Source organism: Mauremys mutica, chromosome 1 (genome assembly GCF_020497125.1).
Source record: "Mauremys mutica isolate MM-2020 ecotype Southern chromosome 1, ASM2049712v1, whole genome shotgun sequence".
Taxonomy (NCBI): domain Eukaryota; kingdom Metazoa; phylum Chordata; order Testudines; family Geoemydidae; genus Mauremys; species Mauremys mutica.
Window position 1 is genome coordinate 348,525,504 of NC_059072.1, and position 24,389 is coordinate 348,549,892.

Genomic DNA, 24,389 nt, shown 5'->3' on the forward strand with positions numbered 1-24,389 from the left:
CATTGCACCGCGACCCCCTTCTGACAACAAAAATTACTACATGACCCCATGAGGGGGGACATAAGCCTGAGCCCACCCGAGCCCCGTCACCCCGGGGGAGGGGCAAAGTCAAAGCCCCACTTTCCCCGGCCGGGGGACTGAAGCTGAAGCCCAAGGGCTTCAGCCCCAGGCAGGGGGTCTGTAACCTGAGCCCTCGGGCTTGGGCTTTGGCCTCGAACGCCAGCAAGTCTAAGCCGGCCCTGGCGACCCAATTAAAACGGAGTCGCAACCCACTTTGGGATCCTGACCCACAGTTTGAGAACCACTGCAGGGTTCACTTCTTCTGCTATTGAAACACAGTCACCCTGGGGTGAAATGTAACGTTTGTAGAGAACTACACAGCAAGTGAAGGAAGGATGTGAAGAACACTCTAGACAATTGAAATGGTAGGAAGACTACAGGGGCAGAATGTAATTATCCAAACCCCTACTCCTGCAAAACACGTCATAGCTCTAATAATAAATTTTTTTTTTTCTCACCTGAAAATACCTTCAGTGTCACTTCAAATGGTAGCTTGTGCTGTTCAGAACTGGAGTGAATGATACCTAACTGAATCACCAGAGCTGTCTAGATTTTCCTTAGCGGTCTCCTATCAAAATTCTTACCCTTGCATAGCTAGAGGTCTGGCCACTAGGTGATATAGCTTTTGATCAGTATTAAAAATAATCCAAAATAAGATTTTTTTTCTCCTTCTTTCAGAGGTTCGGATTGCTGCAGTTGAGGCCCTCTGTATGCTGGCTCAGTCTTCACAGTCTTTTGCAGAGAAGTGTCTTGATTTTCTAGTAGACATGTTTAATGATGAGATCGAAGAAGTAAGATTGCAGTCGATACACACGATGAGAAAAATCTCCAACAACATAACGCTGCGAGAGGACCAGCTCGATACCGTGCTAGCTGTCTTGGAGGCAAGTGTTCTCTTCGGAAAGAGCTTCAAATGGTCATTGTCTTTGATCTCCTAGAATTTATTACCTTTGATTTTTGTATAAAAAGTCAAGATATATGCTGATACAGAGTATGGTCTAAACCAGGGATCAGCAACCTTTCAGAAGTGCTGTGCCGAGTCTTCATTTATTCACTCTAATTTAAGGTTCCGCGTGCCAGTAATACATATTAACGTTTTTAGAAGGTCTCTTTCTATAAGTCTATAATATATAACTAAACTATTGTTGTATGTAAAGTAAATAAGGTTTTTAAAATGTTTAAGAAGCTTCATTTAAAATTAAATTAAAACGCAGAGCCCCCCGGACTGGTGGTCAGGACCTGGGCAGTGTGAGTGCCACTGAAAATCAGTTCGCGTGCCGCCTTCGGCACCCGTGCCATAGGTTGCCTACCTCTGGTCTAAACTGTCAAAAAAGCTAAAGTTGGATACCCAAAAATCAAGGCACCTAAAATCACTAATCATGTTTGAAAATTTCGTCCTACACCTTTTTTTGTTGTTTGATAAATCAGCGTAGAAATACATTCATGTTATGCCAGCTAAAATGTGATAATTGATGCTTTATATCGCATCTCTGATCCTGAAGGATTTCGGAGCACTTTGGCTAATACTTTCCTTGCGATCCCTATGCCTGACCTTGCATGCGATGCTTTCATTGGCTCTCCCAAGTCCCTCTTTAGAACACACTTTCTTTGTGAAGTTTTGTCCGCTCATCAGTTTTTTGGTTTTTTTTAATTAATAAAATAAAAGACAAACACTGAACATTCTGCACAGCCCTGTGGTACTTCCACCCTTTTGCACCTATTGCACTATCTTTGTTTAGTTAGACTGAGATTCTTAACACCAGGACTTCTGTTTCTTCTCATGGTGTTGGTGTTTAGCAAATCGTAAATAAAAGAAAAAAATCTACCACTGAAATGCAGCCACCTCTGGAGCAGAACACAAAAGCTTTTTAACAGCACACAGTAACACTGCATAAGTGCTTGTGAAGAGGAAGACTAATGTGTGCATTTGAAACTAGAGTGTATTTTAGGCAGGTAGAATGTAATTTTTCAAATTGGAGTTCAGCTATGGCACAATAGTAAACACTTACTTAAATAGAGCTATAGGACCTCCATGTTACGGTGTATGTGAAAGGTGACACTTCTGGCAGCAAAGTGCCTCTTGAAGTGTTTTTCTGCCTTAAAAGGTGACTGCAAAAATGACATTGTGGGATTCCATGTTTATTGTCTCATTGGATTCCATTATCAAGCTCTGTGCAGTTCAAAAAAGATCCTCCCCCCCCTCTCCCCCCCCCGCCGCCCTGACTGCCAGCCTGGAAAACTCAACCTAGGAACTGAGAGTCATGCTTGGCTCTGTTCATCCCATACATCATCTCCAATAATAGATTTTGCAGGCCAGAGTATGGCCTTCAGTGACACCTTTGCAAACCCATTTAAGGCTGCCTGGGGCATAACTACTTCCACTGAATTGAATGGAAATTTTGCCTGATTAAGGGCCTGCAGGCTCTAGCTTCAAATGCTGAATAAAGGAACACTTCTTCCTAAATGGCTAAATGTAGTTTTCAGCCATCATCTGCTTGGCCAGGCAGTAATTACCCAGCACCTCTAAATATCTACGAGAGACTTTGTGCCTGAGGATACCAGGTTGGTATATTTACCACTCCTACTGATTTTCATTTGAGAGACTGAAGAGTGGAAAAGTTTTCATCCGTGAAAGGAAGCGCATGTGTAAGTGAGACATCTTGGCTGAGTTTAAAAGAAACAGAGCCTGCAGCAGTTGGGCTGGACTGATGTTCCTCTGGGTTTTGCTGTAACCTACTAGAAATAGACATTGGATTTAGGGAACCTATGGGAATAATTCTACAAGCCAAGTAAAAAAATCAACATATTTAAAATATATGTATATATGCATGTATATATACATACACATGTGCATGCTAATAGTCAGAGCTCTTGGTTTTTAGGATTCCTCCCGAGACATTCGGGAAGCACTTCATGAACTGCTGTGCTGCACCAATGTCTCGACTAAAGAAGGCATCCATCTTGCATTGGTGGAGCTGCTGAAAAACCTAACCAAATACCCTACTGACAGAGAGTCCATATGGAAGTAAGTATTGCTTTTCTACATGCTTCTTGCGTGTCCACTTTTTTTAGCTTTCATATTTATTCTAATAACCAAGCCCTAAAGCAGGGGTCCCCAACGCGGTGCCCGCGGGTGCCATGGCGCCCATGGGGGCATCTAAATATGCCCACGTCCTGGCCAGCAGTGGAGCATCCGCTGAAATGCCGCCCAATTTCTGCGGCATTTCGGTGGCGACACCTCTCAATGATGCTTGTCGCCAACAAGTGACGTCATCGAGAGGCGTCGCCGCCGAAATGCCGCAGAAATTGGGCTGCATTTCGGCAGGTGCTCCACCGCCGCCATGGTCCTTCTTCTGCCCTAAAGCCAGTAAATGTTATATTTGGCTGAGGGGTACAGTTGCTACTCATATGATTTCTTGTTATCCTGTAAATATTCTGAACAGAAGTGGTCCTAAGCATTTTTCACCCTGACATCTGAAATAGAGATTCTTCTTCGAGCACTTGTTCATGTCATTTCCAGTCAGATGTGAGCGTGCTGCATGCATAGTCATTGGAAAGTTTTCCCTTAGCAATTCCCGTCGGGTTGGCTGTAGAGCCCCCTGGAGTGGCGCCTGCATGGCACTCAGTATATGACCCTGCCAACCCAGCCCCTCGTCAGTTCCTTCTTACCGCCAGTGACGGTCGTTGGAACTGTGGTTGCTTACCTAGCAAGAGCTTCCCGTAGCGTTCTTTCATATAGGTATCTTAGCCTAGTTTAGTTGTAGTTAGTCTTAGTTGTTAGTGTGTGTGTGTGTGTGTGTGTGTGTGTATGTATATATATGTGTGTGTGTGTGTGTGTATGTATATATATGTGTGTGTGTGTATATAGTGAGGTTTACTCCCAAACCCTCCCCCCACCCCCCCCCGGGGCGTGCCGCAAGCCCGAGGCTTTAAACCCTGCGGAACCTGCAGCAAGCCTATGCCAACGAGTGACCCCCACAACTCGTGTCTGAAGTGTCTGGGGGAGATGCACCAGATAGATAGGTGCAAGATCTGCAGGGCTTTCCACCCCAGAACTAAAAAGGAGCGAGATTTCCGACTGAAGCAGTTGCTCATGGAATCCGCCCTTTGTCCCCAGTCTGCTGCGGACTGCCAGGACCCCACACCGAGCGCATCCGTACGGAGTGCCCCAGCATCGGTATGTGACACGGTGCCAAGGAAGGGCTTTAGTCTAAGAGACCCTCGGCACCAGCGCTGTCTGGCACCGCAGGAGGCCCAGACAACCCGGCACCGTTCGCATTCACCGATGCTGTACAAGCGGCATAGACAAGCCGACGGGGCACTCCCCGGGGCAGAAAACAGCGGGACCCGCAGATGCGATACCAGGAGCCCTCGGCATCTAGGCGACAAGAGTCAGCGCCATCGACTTTAGTTCCCACGAGGGGACCATCGAGTGCAGCACACAGCGACTCCCGGGATGGGCAGTGCCAGGTGGAGGAGTTGGAGTTACCATCCACCCCGGACACTTTTGAAGCTGTCAGAGACTAAATAGAGATGACGGCTCCTCAGCCCCCAGCGATCAGAGGCCATCTAGAGGCAAGCTGGCCATGATGCAGCAGTCACCCTCTCTGGCCTGGCGCCATTCGCCTCAGCACCGCTCCAGATCGCCATCCACAAGTCACCATTCTCCAGCAGTGGACTCCACGAAGGGTTCCCTGGCACCAGCGACACAGTGTTCCCTGGCACCGACGAGGGAGCAGCAGCGATCCCCGGCTCCGAGAGAGGACCAGCACTGTACCCCCGGCAACAGATCTAAGACACCAGTCCCTAACACTGGATTCCCGGTTTCAGTCCCCGGCCCGGGCATCTTGACACCTGGCCCCTGCATTATCAACACGGTGCAGGTCCCCGGCGTAGCACTATGTGGCATCACTGTGGTCATCTCAGTTGAGATCCATGTCTTTGGACTCGAGTGGTGACTTGCACTAGTCCCATCGCAGCAGGCATAGATCCAACAAGTGACGGAGGGAGTTGCCAATGGCATGACAACTCACAGTGGCAGCCTCCAGCACAATGGCCTTTTTGAACCTCCTGGGCTTACCACAGGCCCAGGGCTCCTCTTCCAGGGGCTCCCGTTTGGTGGCCTCGGCGCACCGACCATCCCGGATAGCCAAAGACTGGCCAACGCCCCGGGGTTCCGAGGTGACCTTGGCGCAAGCCCCACAGCCAGCCCAGGTCGCCTCCGAGGCATGACCCATTGCAAGGCCAGGCTACTACTGCCTCGGCTATGGTTGCCACAGGGCCCCAGACACTGAACAGGAGGAGGACAGCGAGCCAGAGGGTCAGGAGGATCCTGTACCACCTTTGGCCTCCTCATCTTCGTCCCCGGATGAAGTGGTGGCGGGAGCTTCAACCTTGGGCCCTCCCCCAATTGACCACAGGACCTGCAGCCAGAGGGACTGTCCAGGGTAGCTCTGCCACTAATAAAAATTATTCAGAGCAATATTAAGACTCTGGCAGACCCCTGCCTCAATTCCAACCACCGCCAGGGAGGTAGAGCGCAAGTACTTCGTTCCCTCTAAGGGGTATGAGTACCTGTTCTCTCATCCGCTAGCATGCTCCCTGGTAGTATCAGTGGTGAATGAGAAAGAGATGGGCAGCAAGGGCCGACCCCTAAATCCAAGGAGTGGAAAAGGATGGATCTTTTCGGTAGGAAAATCTACGCAACTGGGGGCCTGCAGCTGAGGATAGCTAACCAGCAAGCTATCCTCAGCAGGTACAACTTCAACTCGTGGGCCTCCATATTGAAGTTTAAGGAGCTGATTCCACCAGACTCCAGAGCAGAGTTCTCAGTGATCATTGATGAAGGGAAGGCAGTGGTGCGAACCTCCCACCAGGCTTCATTGGACTCGATGGACTCAGCCACTGCACCCTTTCCTCAGGAGTAGCCATGAAGAGGAGCTCATGGCTACAGGGTTCCAGATTGTCCCCTGAGCTGCAGCAAATCCTGCAGGACCTACCATTTGAAGGCACAGGGTTATTTTCGGAGCAAATGGACTCCAAGCTGCACAGTCTCAAAGACTCCCTGGCAACTGTGAAGTCATTGGGTATGGACACCCCGGCAACCCAACGACAACATTTCAAGCCCCAACTGCAACAGCAATGCCCGTATCCTCCTTGGCCGAGGCAGGATTTTTATAGGCGTAGGGGCAGGAACAGCAGGCGCAAACCTGCGGGGGAGGGATAGCTCAGTGGTTTGAGCATTGGCCTGCTAAACCCAGGGTTGTGAGTTCAATCCTTGAGGGGGCCATTTAGGGATTTGGGGCAAAAATCTGTCTGGGGATTGGTCCTGCTTTGAGCAGGGGGTTGGACTAGATGATCCTCTAAGGTCCCTTCCAACCCTGATATTCTTTCAAAACAAAACAAAACAACCACCTTCCAGTCCCCCTTCTGGGCAGGGCCAAGGCCCAACCAGACCTTCATCAGGCTGTAAAAAAGGCCTTTTGAAGATGCGCCCAAGGACGGTGCACCTGCTATTACACTGGATCTTTCCCACTGTTTTATGAATCGTCTGTCCCACTTCTACCATGCTTGGTCCCCAATAACATGGGTCTGCTGGGTCCTTTGCATGGTAGAAGTGGGATATTATCTCCAATTCTGCTGCTGCTCCCCTCCTGCCCACCTCCTTTCCCCATCCCTCTTCAGGGGCCCTTCTCACGAGCAACTCCTTATCTAGGAGGTGCAGACACTCCACGCAGCAGGGGCAGTGAAGGAGGTTCTTCAGGAGCTAAGGGGCAAGGGGTTATATTCCCGTTTTTTCCTAATCCCCAAAACTAAGGGTAGGGGGAGGGTCTCAGACCCATCCTAGACCTGCAAGGACTCAACAGATTCGTGATGAAGTTGAAGTTTTGCATGGTCTCCCTAAGTACAATTATCCCTTCCCTGGATCCGGAAGACTGGTATGCCGCCCTCGACGTGAAAGACACGTACTTTCACATAGCTATTCGACCTGCACACAGATGATTTCTATGGTTTGGGATCAACCAAAAACATTCAGTTCACATTTCTCCATTTCGGCCTGTCAACAACCCCCCCGAGTGTTCACCAAGTGCATGTCAGTCGTAGCAGCCCTCCTCCGTAGGAGGCAGGTGCAGGTACATCCCTACCTCGACGACTGGCTACTACGAGGGTGCTCCAGGTAGAGTCTCAAGTCCAATTAGTCAGATCCACTTTTGAGAGACTAGGACTCCTCCTCAACGTGAACAAGTCAACCTTATCACTGACCCAAAGAATAGAATTTATCGGGGCGGTGCTGGTCTCAGTACAGGCAAGGGCGTTCCTGCCAGAGACCCAGTTCCAAGCCATAACAGACATTATTCAGAACCTCAGGTGATACCCGACCACCCCAGCAAGGAGATGCTTTAGTCTCCTTGGCCACAAGGTGGCCTGCACTTACGTGGTCCTCCATGGCAGACTGACGCTCAGGCCACTCCAGGCGTGGCTCATAGTGGTCACGGTGCCAGGGCAAGTACTCAAGTCCTTCCAGTGGTGACTCGACCCCCGGGCAGTCTGCAAGGGAGTCCCATTCAACAGCCCCCAGCCCTCTTTGTCCCTTGTAACATGTGTTAGCTCTGGGATGGGACGCACATTTGGGAGACATACAAACAAAGGGTCTATGGTCATGGGAGGAGCTTCCCCTTCGTATCAGCATCAAGGAGCTCAGGGCAGTATGGTTATCATGCCAAATCTTTCAGGCCCGACTATGAGGTCAGTGCATGGCAGTGATGACGGATAATACCACTTCCATGTTTTACATCAACAAGCAGGGTGGAGGCCATTCCTCCCCGCATGTCGAGAAGCCCTCCAGCTGTGAGAGTTCTGCATAGCCCACTCCATTCACCTGGAGGCGTCCTATCTCCCAGGAGTGCAGAATGAACTAACAGACCACCTCAGCAGATTGTTCTGCAATCATGAGTGGTCCATCCAGCCAGATGTCACAACACTCCATCTTCCAAGGGTGGGGATTTCCCCAGGTCGACCTGTTCACCACCAGGAGCAACAGGAAGTGTCCAGTGTTCTGCTCCTTCCAGCGTCACAGTCCTGGCTCAATCATGACGTGTTCCTGCTTCCCTGGAGAGGCCGCCTGTTGTACGCTTTTCCTTCCGATCCCTCTTGTATATAAGGTTCTTCTCAAGATCCGCAGGGACAGAGCAGAGGTAATTCTGGTGGCCCTGACAACACTGGTACACCACGCTCCTGGAGCTGTCAGTAAACGCTCCGATCAAGTTACCACTGCATCCCGATCTGATCACGCAGGACCACAGCCACCTTCACTACCAGACCTCCTGGTCCTTCCATCTCACAGCCTGGAAGCTTCATGGTTAAACCCCATGGAGCTTCTGTGCTCAGAACCAGTAAGGGAGGTCCTACTTGTTAGTAGGAAACCATCTACTAGGGCCACATATCTAGCTAAGTGGAAAAGGTACGCTGCTGGGCATACCAGCAAGTGAACACCTCCACTACAGGTGTCTGTACCTCTCATTCTAGAGTACTTTCTGTACCTGAAACAAGGACTGGCAGCGTCATCCATCAAGGTACATCTCGCTGCTATCTCAGCCTTCCACTCGGGAGCGTCCGGCAGAGCCGTATTTGCTAGCTCCATGGTAGGCTATTTCCTCAAGGGTTTGGAACGCCTACATCCTCAGACCAGACAGCCTGTCCCAGCGTGGGACCTCAGTCTGGTCCTCACCAAATTAATGAGCACCCCTTTTAAGCCAATAGTGACTTGCTTCCTTCTCTATCTATCGTGGAAGGTAGCCTTCCTGGTGGCCATCACATCAGCTAGGAGGGTGTCATAGCTAAAGGCCTTTACCTCCGAGCCACCCTACACTGTCTTCCAGAAGGATAAGGTCAACTAAGGCCTCACCCAGCCTTTCTTCCCAAGGTAGTGTCACTCTTTCATACTAGCCAAGACATTTTTCTACCTGTCTTCTATCCTAAGCCTCATGCCAGTAGCCATGAGCAGAGGCTACACTCATTGGACATTTGGCGAGCGCTAGCATTCTACATCGAGCACGCTACGCCATTCAGGAAGTCAAATCAGCTGTTCATAGTGGTAGCAGATCAGATGAAAGGACTCCTAGTCTCATCTCAAAGAATATCTTCCTGGATCACGTCCTGCATCTCACATGCTACGAGCTGGTCAAGATCCCAGGGCACAGGCCTCATCAGTAGTGTTCCTGGCCCAAGTCCCGATGCAAGAAATTTGCAGGGCAGCAACGTGGTCCTCGGTGCTTATGTTCACCTCTCATTATGCGATTACCCAGCACGCCAGAGATGATGCAGCATTTGTCAGAGTGGTGCTCCAATCAGCAATTCCTTAACTCTGACCTCACTTCCAGCGTAGAGCTTGGGAGTCACCTGATTAGAATTGACACGAACAAGCACTCGAAGAAGAAAAAATGATTACTCACCTTCTCGTAACTGCTGTTTTTCGAGATGTGTTGCCCATGTCCATTCCAATACCCACCCTCCTACCCCTCTGTTGGAGTAGCCGGCAAGAAGGAACTGAGGAGAGGCCAGGTCGGCAGGGTCATATATTGAGCACCATGAAGGCTCCACTCTATGGGGCTCCACAGCTGACCCGATGGGAGCTGCTAAGGGAAAACTTTCCGACGACTGTGCACGCAATGCGCATACACCTGATTGGAATGGACATGAACAACATATCTTGAAGAATAACAGTCAGGAGAAGGTAACCGTTTTTTCTACCTGCATATGTGCTTGTCTGCTTGCATAAAGGAGAACCTCACTAAGGACCATCCTAATGACCAAATTATAAACAACCACTTGTAAGTATTCACATGGTTTCCGGTACGGTTTAGTTCAACCTAAAAACTAACCTCTACTAAATCATATATTTCTGGTTACTTAAAAGATTCTACTAAATATTGGCTTTGTTACCTTGGTTTTTGGATCCTATTATACCTGTTGACAGCTATATTGTTTATGGGCACACTGCTTTTGGGCGTGGGGAGGGTTCTACTTGATCTCCATAGCAAACATTGATTTTCATGTACAATACCCAAGAGAGTTGCTTTGCATTTTTTAAAATGGAAGCAACAAGCAAATTAATACTATAGAAAATGTGGATTCAAATTGAACCTTTTTTTCCCCTTAGAAGCATTTATTTTAAACTGCTTTTTCTAAAAGCCTCTTACAGCATATTCTGGATATTTTAACAAAAAAGAAAAGAAAAGATTGGTAAAGGTGGCATGGTTATTAATTTTTTGTAACATAGCACCTCAAAGTATGTTTCGTATTTTGCAGCAAGATAGGTTCCTATTCCCAAAATGATTACAATGTAAGTAGACTGTGTTAATTGTTGCTCCCTCTTTTTTTCTAATTATGTTTTTCAAGCTATATTTTCAGTTTCATTAACATTTGATGGGGTCCAGCAAAACTATGACTGTTAGTTCTTCAGACTGTGTCATTGGATGTGTATGCGCAGTGCCTAACTCTCTGGGGTCCTGATTCTCATTGGGGCCCTTTGGGGCTATTGTAATATAAATGTGAAATAGTATTAATAACACCATTGTTTTGTTAAATCCTCCTTTACTCAGAAATGTTCTTAACCTGTGTATTTTCAGGTGCTTAAAGTTCCTGGGATGCAGGCATCCTACTCTGGTGCTTCCACTGGTCCCAGAGCTGCTGAGTACACATCCGTTTTTCGACACCCCAGAACCTGACATGGATGACCCAGCCTGTATCTTTCTTTATTTTGCTATCTGACAAAAAGTTCTTGCTGACTTGGTAGAATAATTATACATATTTTTCTAATAATCAGATCGTTGTTCTGCTTCAGATTAAAGTAAACTCTTACAGCTATTTCAGTATGCAGTGTTGGTGTAGCCATATTGGTCCCAGGGTATTAGAGAGACAAGGTGGGTGATGGTAATATCTTGTATTGGACCAACTTCTGTTGGTGAAAGAGACAAACTTTCGGGTTAGTTAGTTTCCCAGACCTGAGGAAGAGCTCTGTGTAAGCTGGAAAGCCTCTCTCTCTCTCTCTCTCTCTCACTAACAGAAGTTGGTCCAATAAAAAATATTACTTCAGCTATTTCAGTGTCCATTGTTCTACTCTGTTTTATTACCCATCCAATGGTGGGGTCAGGTTTTGGAATAACTATACTGCCTAGTTCAAATGCCAGCAGGATCAAATCAGTCCTTTATCCCTCTGAGGTGAATAAACTAGGTACCTTGCAATTTGTTGTGTGTGGGTCTGTCAGATAAGTACAGTTAGCCCTTTCGTTAAGTGGAGGGTTTGCCATGGAGCGTTTAACTAAAACTTCCCCTTCTTCCACTGTTCTGGTTGACTGCTGTCTTTCACTCCAGAAGTGGCTAAATTATAGTGGAAATATAAGTTTATAGCTTGTGGGGCACTTTGGTTTCTCTCCTAAATCTTGAATAAGTTAATGTTTGCACTGGGATATCTAAAACACTGTATGTGCTAAGTGTTATCGTCATAATCATCATTGTTGGCAATGGAAGATGCTATAGATACATAAAATTCTGTTTTTCTTCTGTTCATTCTCCTCACTGCTCATCTCTGTAATGGCACACACACAATTTTGTTTAAAATGCCTGAGAACAGTTACACTGGAACTACGTTCTCCCCCCTCTACTTCTGTGAAGTACAGTTTCTGTCTCATGCACCATCCACCAGAGTTTCCTGTGCAAATATAATTAGAATAAACCCTTGTAGGAATTGAAGAGAATCTGTATTGAATGCAAGGAGGGGTTTATACCTAACCAGATAGATAATGCAATTAATTGAATACATTTGTCCTTTTGAGTAAAGGCTTGGAGAAAGTTGGGTAAAGAGGACTCCATTTGAGTTAAATTGTTTCTCTTACTCCAGTCCAGTCCAAAATATGTTAGTTTACAAAATCATCTTCACATTACTTCCTAACTATAACTGGTTGATGCTGGTGCTGTCCTTGCACCAGTCGGTCAATGGAGCATACTGTAACATAGTACCTAGTATCTACGCAGAGAGCTGTTTTGATTTTTTGCTCAGCATTCTTCTCCTGTTGTACAGAACTTTATAAATAATCTCCAACAAAGGAAGTGTCCAATGTTTCTTTAACTTGCTACCCATGAGGAATCAGAAAATGACCATTTTTTCCTTAACATCCCACTTCAATAGATATTGCTGTTCTGGTTCTCATTTTTAATGCTGCTAAAACTTGCCCAACAATGCCAGCGCTGTTCTCGGATCATACTTTCAGACACTACGCCTATCTTCGTGACAGTCTCTCTCATCTTGTCCCTCCATTGAGAGTAAGTTGTTTTTGGGGTAACCAATCGTTCTCTCAGTTGCTGTGAATATTTAGTGAGAACATTGTTCACTTGCCACTGGTGTAACTTTTTGTTTTCAGAAGACTGATTTTTCCTTCAGTGGGGTGAATGCTTCTGTATTTGTGAAGTGTGTGTATGAAATATTAACTCATTACAGTGTGGATTTTCTAATATTTTGGTGTGTCTGAGAGAATAATCAACTTATTTTTCCACATAAAAGAGAAACGTATAATCTACTGGATAGAAAAGGTGACTGGATAGGAGGCAGGACTCCTGAGTTCTTTTCACTGCTCTGCAGCAACTGGGTGAAATTCACCCCTTTGCAGGGGACCTGCAACAAGGCCCCTGCTTGACATCAGTTCCATTTAAGCCCTGTACTTATGGATAAGATTGCCCTGTCAAGCTGTATGCCCCCATACCCCATTGGCCTAGTGTGTGCCCTCTACATGGGGGAGAATTTCACTGTGTGCGATCTTGGCAAAGACACTTTAACAGCACTGTGCGTCACTATCCCTGTTTTATATATGGGGATGCCACCTTCTCAGGGGTTGAAGTTTAATTGTCGAGTGCATTGAGATCCTTGGAGGGGCGGGGTCTCTAGATCTGCAAAGTGTTTGTATAATGAAGATGGGAAACTGAAGGCGTTGATGCAAATTCTGAACTAGAAAAATATGTTGTAGTTCCCACTTTGTAGAATTCTTGTTTAAATGGTGACACCCAAAATTGTGACCAAGTGAATTTTGTCATCTGGATTTAGCTTTTTTGTTGTTTTCCTTTTTGCTCAGTTGCCAGGTAGAAAACTAGTATCCTCCCCTGTTTCCTCCAGTGTTACCCCCCATGAAGATCCTTCCCAGCAGTTCCTGCAGCAGAGTCTTGAGAGAGTTTACAACCTTCAGCACCTAGACCCGCAGAGCACACAGGAGCTGCTTGAATTCACCATTCGGTAAGGCTGTGTACTTTTCAGCGTTTTGAGATCTAGTGATGAAAATAAGAGTTAAGTAGTAATAGTAGTAATCATTGTCAGGAGAATTGTTATAATTCCCAGCTCTCTGAAATGCCTACGGTGGTTCTAGATGGTTCATGTCCCAGTTTGGGCTCTTAGACTGAACCTTCTGAAGAGAATGTTGTGAACAAGATTAGGCCATATGAAGTGAAATGGCTGGTCCCAGACCTATTTCTGCTCAGTTGCAATTGACACCTTTTGAAAGCCTCAGTAGGGGCTATAGCTTTAACAGGCATGTAGAGTGAACTACCATCTTGTATTTAGAGAGGACAGGATAACATTGGGGAAACTTGCACTTCACAGAACAGGAGCAGCACAGACAGGCAGGGCTGCACTAATGCAGGGGCTTTAGGGGCTGCAGCCCAGGGTCTCGGGCAGAGGGGGGCCTTGCAGGCCCACGGGCCAGATGTGGCCCGCTGCTTCTTTTCATCCGGCCCGCGGCAAGTCTCCGTGCCGCTGGACACCAGTCCCCGATTCTCAGCGCCCCCCCCGGGCTGGCGCTGCAAGCGCCGGCTCACCAATGTGCCCCTGCGGCCCCTAGGTGAGGGGCGTTCAGGGAATCTCTGCACACCCCCAGCACTGGCTTTGCAGCTCCCTTTGGCTAGGTGCCGCAGCCAATGGGAACTGTGAGAGCGGCGCTTGCAGGCATGGGCAGTGTGCATCGTGCAGAGCGGCCTGGCCCCTCTGCTTAGGGGCCGGACATGCCAGTCACCTCAGGGAGCAGAGCAGCGTGGAGCCAGGGCAGGCAGGAATCCTGCGTTAGCCTTGCTGCACTGCTGACCAGGAGCCACCCAACGTAAACGCCACCTGGCCAGAGCATGCACCCCACACCCCCCTCCTGCACTCCCACCCCAGCCCAGAGCCACCTCCTGCACCACAACCCCCTGTCCCAGCTCTGAGGCCCCTCCTGCACCCAAATCCCCCCCCGAGCCCGCATCCTGAACCACCCGCTGCACCCCAACCTCCTGTCCCGTCCCTGGCTCCAACCCAGAGCCTCCCCCTGCCTCCAGCTGGAGCTGCACCCCTCACGCACCCCAGTCCCCAGCCCTGAGCCCACTCCCCCACTCCAAACCCCCAGGGGCCCCTCAAAATCTAATAGCCCCGGGCCCACAGGAGAGTTAATCCGACCCTGCAGGCAGGGGATAAATAGGACTTCAGTCTCTAGGGTGGTCAATAATATCCATGGGTTCTCTGCTCGGTGGCCCACTCTGGATCACTCATTTTGGCCCTGTGACCCTTTCTGTTCAATTTTTGTCTCCTATGCTCCATTGATTTCTGAGTTCTGTGCCCCCTCACTCACTGGAGGTTACAGATTTCCACTGCTTGGTGGGTTCTGCCCACCAGTCCCAATCGTCAAATAGTCTCATCCTTTTCATCCATACTAAATTCACAGGAGAGATTTCCCCCTGAATAGGCAATGTTATTATGCACCACAGTCTGCCTTGGTATAGGTAAGAATTCAGTATGGCTTTTAAATGAAGGTTTTGTGCTGCCTTTTCCATTTCCAATTCATCTACTGATTTTGCATGAACAAAAGACTTGGAAAGAATTTTTTTCCGTGTGCCTTGTCTCCTGGACAGGAAAAGGATCCTTAGTTGAGAGGCAGGAAAGTACTGGACAATGCAATGAAAAAGATCTCAAATGTGGATGCAGCATTCCATACAGGTTTATTTTCTCTCCCAACTTATCTTTGCTGACTTGTTGCCGTAAATCACCTTTACAGCTAACCAGTGTAAGGACTAAACAGTGTGGTATTCATTATTTGAAACGTGAGTGTGAAAGGTGGATGATGTGTTTCTAGTCCCCGGCTGTTCAGAAGCTACTGTACACACAATAAAAATTGTCTTGGGAATGTTTTAGGAACTAAATGTTGTGGCTGTGTGGAGGTGATTTCTTAGCAGAACATCTGAAATCTCTGAAGCACAAAACAGCTATGGAAATCTCATAGGAGCTGTGAATGCTTCCCTAAGCTGGCAACAAGACGCACTTCTGGTGTGTGTATGTGGCAGAGGGCCACATGTGCAGCTTGTGCAAAGAGACAGCTTAATCAGGAGACAGCATAGCTGTGCATTGGGAATTAATGTAAACTATCTCCATATCTGCCTTTCTTCTGCGACTGCAGCCAGTACTGCAGTCCAAGGACTGTACTAAACTCCTTGCCCTTTGGCTTTTTTTGGGAGGGGAGGGAGGGACTTCTGTGCTTTTTTAAAATATATCGAAACAAATTTGTTCTGTTATGGGATTTTTTTGGAGTGGACAAGAGGCTGCTACCTTGACTGTTGGGTGGGGAGGGGTAGAAAGAGTTCCTGGCAGTAGGCTTCCTCCTTTCTTGTAATTACTGTTAGCTGGGGAAGCCATTTTCCTTTCAGCCCAGTGAGGTGGTGTTCCTTAGTGCTTAGAGCACATGACTGAGAGTGGAGGTATCACAGGTTTTTTAGCCAGTCACTTAACATCTCTGATATCTGTGCCTCAGTTTCTTTATCCGTACAGTGGAGATCATGCTTACCTTGCAAGGGTGTGGAGGCTTAAGAATGTTTATACAGAAATAAGTATGGAATTGTCAACCACAGAAGCTTTGAAGATGGTCTTCTAGTTATCTGGCTGATTATTAGCCAGGGAAGAGCTCTCTCTCTCTTCCCATTAGGATGTTGGGGACAAATTGAGCGTGACATGATGACTGGACAGTAAGGAGTCTGCAGTTCTTCTCCTTTTACCGCTCTCTTACCAAGGAGAAGGGTGGATTTGACTGGCTGTGTAAACCCCAAATTGGTTTTATTGCAGTTGCATCTAAGGAAGAAGCTGCCCCTGTGATTAAGAAGTAGCTTCTCTGGGTACAAAGATTGGGATTCGCTCAGACCCTTTGCAGGCTGACGGCTGCTGAGGCAAATTTCAGGTTCAGCAGAGCCTTACCTGGGAACTACTTCAGAAATATAGGAGCAGCCTGGCTAAAATATGAGAGATGAAGCTTTCTGAATCAAATAAGTTATTTCTTATTTCTATACCATACCTACAGCAGTGGGATGCAATAAACCAGCACAATGATTTTTAAAAAAACTGGAAAGACTAAATTACAAAGCAAAATGCAGAATGGAAAAATGAGAAGGTGGACTCTGCATTTTATGTATCTGATTTCTACATAATATAAGGTTTCTTTTTTAATAGAAACCCAGATTTTGTTTAAAATTCCACACAAACTGGAGTAATAAAACTCTGCATATTCAATTAGGGTTTGTTTACACAAACATTTAATTCACAGCAAGCTGGGGTGTGAATCTGCCACATACTAAGTGTCCCTGAAGAGCCTGCTGACATGCTCTAAAAGTTCATTCATGTGCTTTGATCTATCCCACTTTGAAACAGGAGTAGATTAAAGTGCACTAATGAACTGTTATGTACATTAGCAGTGTCCACACTGACATTTAGTGCATGGCAGGCTTGTATGGAGAAAATTTACACCCTAGCTTATCTAAACAAAATGTGTTGTAGATGTGCCCTTAGTTTGCCCTGTCAGCATAATCTATGCAGTGGGTGTGGCTGATTGCTCTACTGGTATTTGAGCAATTACCTGTTGTATGTTGCATTAAGTAACCAGCTCTTCTAAACTATACATCAGACTTACAAAATAAATTGTATTTCAAAAATGCAGCTATGTTCCAAATATAATTGGCTAAATGAATCCAATATGTTCCAAGCTATCCCTTCTAGCTAGCATCAGAAGAAAGATTTCCCAGCCGTTTAATACAAGTTGGTTGTTTGCTGCTCTTCGAACATCTGCAATGTTTGTGTTAAATCTGGAGCCACCATGCTGTATGGTTCCCGTAGGGATGCAGAGTAATGCAGGATGACAGACTAACTGCTGCTCATGTCAGCCTACAAGAAGGGGAGAGAAGCTAACAGGTCCCCAGGTGCAGGCTGCTCTGCCATGCATGTTTTGCTGCTGTTAATGGGGGTGGTTATAGGGGTGGGCAGAGGTAAAGTACAGAAATAGGTAACTTCGGCCTTGCCACTGCTGCAGGATTTGGAATGTGTTAAAATTGACATTTTGACAGTGCTTTATGGTGGTGTTTTAAGATATCTGAATTTTGCATTTTCTCTTATTTTCTCCAGTGACCTTCAGAGGCTTGGAGAACTTCAGTCAGAACTGGCAGGGGTGGCAGACTTCTCCGCAACTTACCTTCGGTGTCAGCTGCTCCTCATCAAGGTTAGGCTTCATCTGTGTTCCTAGGGCCTAGAATCGTGTTGTAATTGGCGCTGTGTGTTTGCCAGCGCAGTGCTGGGCAAATCTTGCACTTACCATATTTCATGTGTGCTAGTGAGTCTAACCACTTATGAAGTTGCTTTAGGAAAAGTGATTTATGGTGAAATCGTGGATCCAATGGTGCTCTGAGCACAGGACTGGAAGTAAAGGGCTCTTGAGTTTTGTAGCCTGATCCTATAATGGTTGCCAATGGGACTCATTTAATGAGAGGAGTGTACCAAGGTTCTTGCCCCAGAATCAGACACAACAGAATCAAAATTGACAAGTTCAATATCTTGCAGGGAACCGTGGGGTGTATGGCCAGGGCACTCACACACAGCAAAACACAACCGTAACCATCTTCATTAATATACTTAATAGAGAAAGGAAAGCACCAAAGCAATAGCATTAATAGAGTATTAGAGAGAGCTTAAATGTTATCTCTTGTGTAGCATATGTTCACAGGCTTGTATACGCATACCACCAGATCTCCAAGAAAGTGGTAAGAGACAAAGGACCAGCCCTGTTTCTGGCATGCCAAATGGGTCTGATGGACTGGATCCCTAATGCTTGAAGATGGGTGATTAGATTATAGCACTAAAATATTGGAGGGTGGAGGGCCAGCTTCCTCTTCATGTGGGCTCTTGTTTATATAGAGCCAGGGAAGCACCATGAATATTCATATAAGTACCCAGTCTCCTCTGTCCATATCGAACTTCCTTGCCCTCATAATAGTGGGGTTCCTGTACCTGGTAGGCTAGCATATTAATCCCTATATGCTCATTACCATATTGCTAAAGCAAATTTGTGGTTAAACATCTACCAACGATCCTATCCTAAAATATCCAAGCTTAGTATCAGTTCAGTATTCTTACGGTTGCCTAGTCTCATTTTATGCCAACTTTTCTCTTAAGCAAGCTAGTTCCCCAAAATCTAGGGTGACTGTTGGGCCACTTTATCTGTGCAAAAGGTCATAGGCCTGTGCTTCATTTATGCTAATTTGCTTAAGCCAGTGTTTTACAATATGCAGTCCTGTAGGTTCCTTGTATTACTGCTAGGTAAAATCAAGGCTAAGCTGGCCCTAAGGGCTACAGTTTTTAGCCCAGCTCTGACACTGCTTCCCCTCTGTGCCTTTGGGCAAATCAATTAGACCTTGTTTATACTGTGATTTTAGCCACCGATGTGGCTCCACTGATATATAAACCATGCACCAGGGGAAACTTTGTCTACACAAGGGGTTTGCACAGTGCAGCTACACTGGCTTGAAATCCCAGTGGAGACAAGCTCACTGACCTTTTGCTGACAATGGTCTTTGTTAATGGTTTTAGCGGAACTGGTGCTGAAAGTGGTTTGCCTGCTGATGGAACAAATCTATTTTCAGTACTGTGCAGAAAAGATTCCTAAGACGTGGAGCAGAGTCTTCATTGTGCTCTCTGTTATCATATTGAAAACAGTTCCAATTGCAGGTAAACTGTTTTCATCCATTAGGACAACAGTTATCAGCAGGTGGTCAGTTTCTTAGCATAGACCAGAACTTAAATTCTCTGCCTCATTTCTTCATCTATAAAACAGGAATAATACAGTGACTCCTCACTTAACGTTGTCCTGGTTAACATTGTTTCGTTGTTACGTTGCTGATCAATTAGAGAACATGCTCGTTTAAAGTTGTGCAATGCTCCCTTATAACGTTGTTTAGCAGCCGCCTGCTTTGTCCACTGCTTGCAGGAAGAGCAGCCTGTTGGAGCTGGCGGGGGCTTGGAACCAGGGTGGACCGGCAGCTCCCCTATCCGCTCCCCTAAGTTCCCTGTGCGGCAGCCGCCCAACAGACTATCAATTGCCAGGCAGTTCAGCTGTCCCTCCCCCCACTGCTGTGTGCTGCTCCTGCCCTCTGCCTTGGAGCTGGTCCCGGGAGCCTCCTGCTTGCTGGGGAGAGAGGTAGGGGGGAGAGGGGTACTAATGTCAGGGTGTCCTCCTTCCCCTGCCTCCCTGCTCCTGAACCCCATTTCCACAGAGCAGGGAGGGATAGCTCAGTGGTTTGAGCATTGGCCTGCTAAACCCAGGGTTGTGAGTTCAATCCTTGAGGGGGCCACTTAGGGATCTGGGGCAAAAATTGGTCCTGCTAGTGAAGGCAGGGGGCTGGACTCAATGACCTTTCAAGGTCCCTTCCAGTTCTAGGAGATTGGTATATCTCCAATTATTAAAAATAGACACAACAGAGCTCAGGACAGAGGGAGCTTACTGGCAGAAAAAGCTGTCTCAACTTGCTTTTTTTTCTTAAAAAGACAATGTACTTAGAGTGGTGTCAGCGTACTTAGAGAGATGCGCATTGCCCCTTTCTCTCTCGTGGTGTGTGTGTGTGTGTCTCTCTCTCTCTCTCACACACCCACAGTGTATGTGTGTTTCTCTGCCATGCTGTGTCTCCTCCCTCCATTCATGCTAGTTAATCATTTAGCACAGGGGTTCTCAAACTGGGGGTCGCGAGGTCATTACATGGGGGGTTGTGAGCTGTCAGCCTCCACCCAACCCCACTTGCCGTCAACTTCCACTCCAACCCCGCTTGCCTCCAGCATTTATAATGGTGTTAAATATTTTTTAAAAGTGTTTTTAATTCATGGGGGGGTGCGGGGGTCACACTCAGAGGCTTGTGATGTGAAAGGGGTCACCAGTACAAAAGTTTGAGACCCACTGATTTAGCAGCAAGGCATTCCCTGGGAAATATCCCAGACTCCACTACCTCAAAAAGCTTCACAGTCGTCATTGCTGTGTACAGTATTAAATTGTTTGTTTAAAACTTGTATTGTGTGTGATATATTAAAAACAGTCTTTTTTGTCTGGTGAAAAAAATTTCCCTGGAACCTAACCCCTCCTCTTTACATTAAATTGGATTCACTTAACATTAAAGTAGCATTTTTCAGGAACATAACTACAACGTTAAGCGAGGAGTTACTGTACTTACCTAGCTTCCAGGGATGTTGTGAAGATTAATTTAATGTTTGTACATGCTTTGAAGATCTACTATAAAAGTGCAAAGCATGAAGATTTGCAAATGATTCCCTTCTAGAAAAATAACTCTATTGCCTAGTAAAATAGAGAATGGTTATTAAAATGGGAAAAAAATCATTCTTTGCTCTGTGTGAATTTGCCATTTGGCTTCTCTCAGTGTTAGGCCAGGCAAATCTTCAGGTAAATTTGCAACCCAAAGAAAGTATTACATATAAGCAGATACAGCTCAATGCACTAGTCAATAGCTGGGACAGCAGGTTTTTGCAGAAGCAGTATGTGCTGCCCATGCAGAGAATCAGGGCTTGGGAATTACCTTGACAGTTCCTCTCCTCCAGGGGATGATTGGCGTGAACCTATTTACATTGGAGAAGGGGATATGCTACCGTGTCCTCCTGGCAAAAATAAGTTCTTTTTTGTAGCATGTGGGTGGACTCTACTTGAAGGTCGGCTCAGGTGAGGGAAATGCTCATGCCGAGGTGAGAAGATCCATCGCAAAGCAACATGGAAAAGGCAGCAATCTTTCTAAACTACTCATGATTTCATAATATCTGGAAAGACCATACAATTTAAAATCCTAAACAGATTGGAAAGTGAGACCCCTCCAGTGCCACGAAAGTATTTTCTGTGACAGAACAGAAACACTTAGGAGCAAATCCTGCCCCTTCCCAACCTCTTGGGGATCATAGAACTAAAGCTGTTCCCTTGTGCCTGGGGCTGATGGGCCAGGATTTTAAGAGCCGGTGCAGATAGTGGATACCCTGCATGTTCTGAACCTTGGCTTCCAGAGTGTTGCTGTGCAGTTGTATGGAAGGGAAGATGGGGTGGGGGAGGTGGACAGTGTAGGGGGTGGAGTATGGCAGTGGATCTCCCTTGCTGATTCTGTCACAAATCATAAGAAAACAATAGATACTTTGGTACCAGTGTCAGTAGCTGTGATTATCCAGTAGTTTTAGTAACTCACTAAATCTTCTCCATTGTTTTTTGGTGGGGATGGAGCTGCCTACAGAGGTGTCCTAGAATATTGCTGGGTCCATGAGCTTCTGAGAACAGGCTGTTACCATTGCCTGACACCTGATGGGTTCCTGATCTCAGTCTGAGAAAGTGGTGATCATCCAGGATAGGGGAGTGTTTCTTGTTTTCCCGATATCAATATCCTGTGCCTTTTAAAGAATACTTTATACTAAAGCTATTCTGGCAAGTAGCTAATGAATTCATACTTGGAATATAGCTTTTACATGTGAAACCTAGGGTGGGGGTAAGGTGTATTTGTTTGTTTTATTTTATGGAGTTTTCATATTCCTCCATTTTCTATTTTGCTCATATTTTTAAAGGCACCCCTGCATCAGGCCGACACATTCTCCAGGAATGAAGAAACTGTGAGTGCTGCCTCCTGAGCAGCAAGGAGGGGTTGTCTGGGAGACACAAAGCACTCTCTCTTCCTGTGTTGTTCCCAAGCCCTTTTAGCACAGGAATATAACTTCATTTTCACTCTTAAATTATCGTGTTGGACATTTGTCAATATTCCATGGGTTTCTTTTGTAGGCCCTCCAGGAAAAACTGTGGAATGTGGCAGCTCCTCTCTACCTGAAACAGAATGCTTTGGCATCAGCTGCTGCAAAACAGGTGAGATTGTAGGAGACATGTCTTCATGAGGGCAAGTCCTCTGTGCAAGGACCTTCCCTCATGTGTTTAGATGTGCCATATGCCTCTGACTGTTTAAGTAAAATAGACTATTTTAGTAAACTTGGATTCCAAAAGCAACGTGAATTGTGTGTGAGGTGTGGGATGAATGCTAGGCTGATGTGTATGTAACTCCACATGTACCGAAGATATTCAGAATTGCTTGGATGTTGTTGTTTTTTAAAAAAAGAGAAAACTACACACACAGCAGATAATTGGGTGATATCTAAATTATGAGTCAACCATCTGATTGAAGATATTATGATTATATAGAACTCCACATTCAACATATTTTAAATGCCCGTAGGAAACTAAAAGCTCTCTGTGTGTCATCTTCAGAGGAAGATCTCCAAGGCTGATTTTGTTGCAGTTGAGTCTGAGTCTAACTAGTCTGACAGTCGCTCACAAGATCAGCTGTGCTAAAGTCACCATAGAATCATAGAAATGTAGGGCTGGAAGGGACCTTGAGAGGTCCTCAAGGCCTGCCCGCCTCCCTTGCCTTAGGCATGACCAAATAAACAGACCATCCCTGCCAGGTGTTTGTCTAACCTGTTCCTAAAAAGCTCCAAGGACAGGAATTCCACAACCTCTCTTGGAAGCCTATTCCAGTGCTTAACTTTCCTTACAGTTAGGAAGATTTTCCTAATACTTACCTTACATTTTCCTTGCTGCGGATTAGGCCAATTACTAATTTTCCTACCTTCCGTGGACATGGAGAAAAATTGATCATTGTCCTTTTTGTAACAGCCTTTAACATATTTGAAGACTGTTATCAGGTCCTCCTTCAGTCTTTTTTACAAGACTAAACATGACCAGGTTTTTTTAACCATTCCTCTTACGTCAGGTTTTTTTAAACCTTTTATCACTTTTTTCCAGCTGAGGCCTCACCAGTGCCAAATAGAGCAACACAGTTACAAAGGCTAATGTCATTCTGAGGTGTTTTAACAATGGAATGGGTTACGTAGGGAGCTGGTGGAATCTCCTTCCTTAGAGGTTTTTAAGGTCAGGCTTGACAAAGCCCTGGCTGGGATGATTTAGTTGGGAATTGGTCCTGCTTTGAGCAGGGGGTTGAACTAGATGACCTCCTGAGGTCCCTTCCACCCTGATAGTCTATGATTCTAACAGGAGTGTTTTACATACAACACTCCTGTTAATACACCCCAGAATGACATTAGCCTCTTTCACAACTGCATCACATTGTTAATTCATATTCAGTTTTCAGAGTAGCAGCCATGTTAGTTTGTATCCGCAAAAAGAACAGGAGTACTTAACTATCTTGTGTACTTTTATTTGAGCATAAGCTTTCGTGGGCTACAGCCCACTTCATCGAATGCATGCAGTGGAAAATACAGTAGGAAGATATATATACACACGCAGAGAACATGAAACAATGAGTGTTACCATAAACTCTCTAATGAGAGTGATCAGTTAAGGTGAGCTATTACCAGCAGAGGAGAGAGAAACTTTTTGTAGTGATAATCAAAATGGTCCATTTGCAGCAGTTGACAAGAAGTTGTGAGGAACTGTGTGTCTGTGGGGGGGGAATAAACATGGGGAAATAGTTTTACTTTGTGTAATATTCAGTTTGTGATCCACTATAACACCAAGATCTGTTTCAGCAGTACTACCACCTAGCCAGTTATTCCCCATTTTGTAATTGTGTATTTGAGTTTTTTCTTCATACGTGAAATACTTCACTTACTTTTATTGAATTTCATCTTGTTGATTTCAGACCAATTCTCCAATTTGTCAAGATCATTTTGAATTCTGTCCTCCAAAGGGCTTGCAATTCCTCCCCATTTGTTGTTATCCACACATTTTATAAGCATACACCATTGTCTAAGTCATTAATGAAAACATTGAAATAGTACCAGACCCATGACTGACCCCTGTTGGACCCCATTAGATACGTCCTCCCAGTTTGACAGAAAATCTTTATTACCATATATACTGTATCATAAGCCAGTTCGTTTATAAGCCGACCCCCCAAGATGGATAAGTAAAAATGGAAAATTTTTATGACCTGTTCATAAGCCGACCCTATAATTCAGAGGTCAGCAAACTTTG

The 24,389-nt window shown here is 46.0% G+C and overlaps 1 protein-coding gene across 4 annotated transcripts in view; it reads left to right on the plus strand.

The window, feature by feature from the left end:
- INTS4 (integrator complex subunit 4) overlaps nt 1-24,389 on the plus strand; it is a 60,797-nt gene that overhangs the window by 19,563 nt on the left and 16,845 nt on the right. For all 4 annotated transcript variants that reach the window (XM_045021066.1, XM_045021058.1, XM_045021077.1 and 1 more), the window contains exons 11-17: nt 739-944; nt 2,943-3,085; nt 10,689-10,804; nt 12,248-12,381; nt 13,185-13,342; nt 17,510-17,603; nt 22,185-22,265. In XM_045021066.1, the coding sequence (XP_044877001.1) occupies nt 739-944; nt 2,943-3,085; nt 10,689-10,804; nt 12,248-12,381; nt 13,185-13,342; nt 17,510-17,603; nt 22,185-22,265 (932 nt within the window). The remainder of the gene's footprint in view (nt 1-738; nt 945-2,942; nt 3,086-10,688; nt 10,805-12,247; nt 12,382-13,184; nt 13,343-17,509; nt 17,604-22,184; nt 22,266-24,389) is intronic.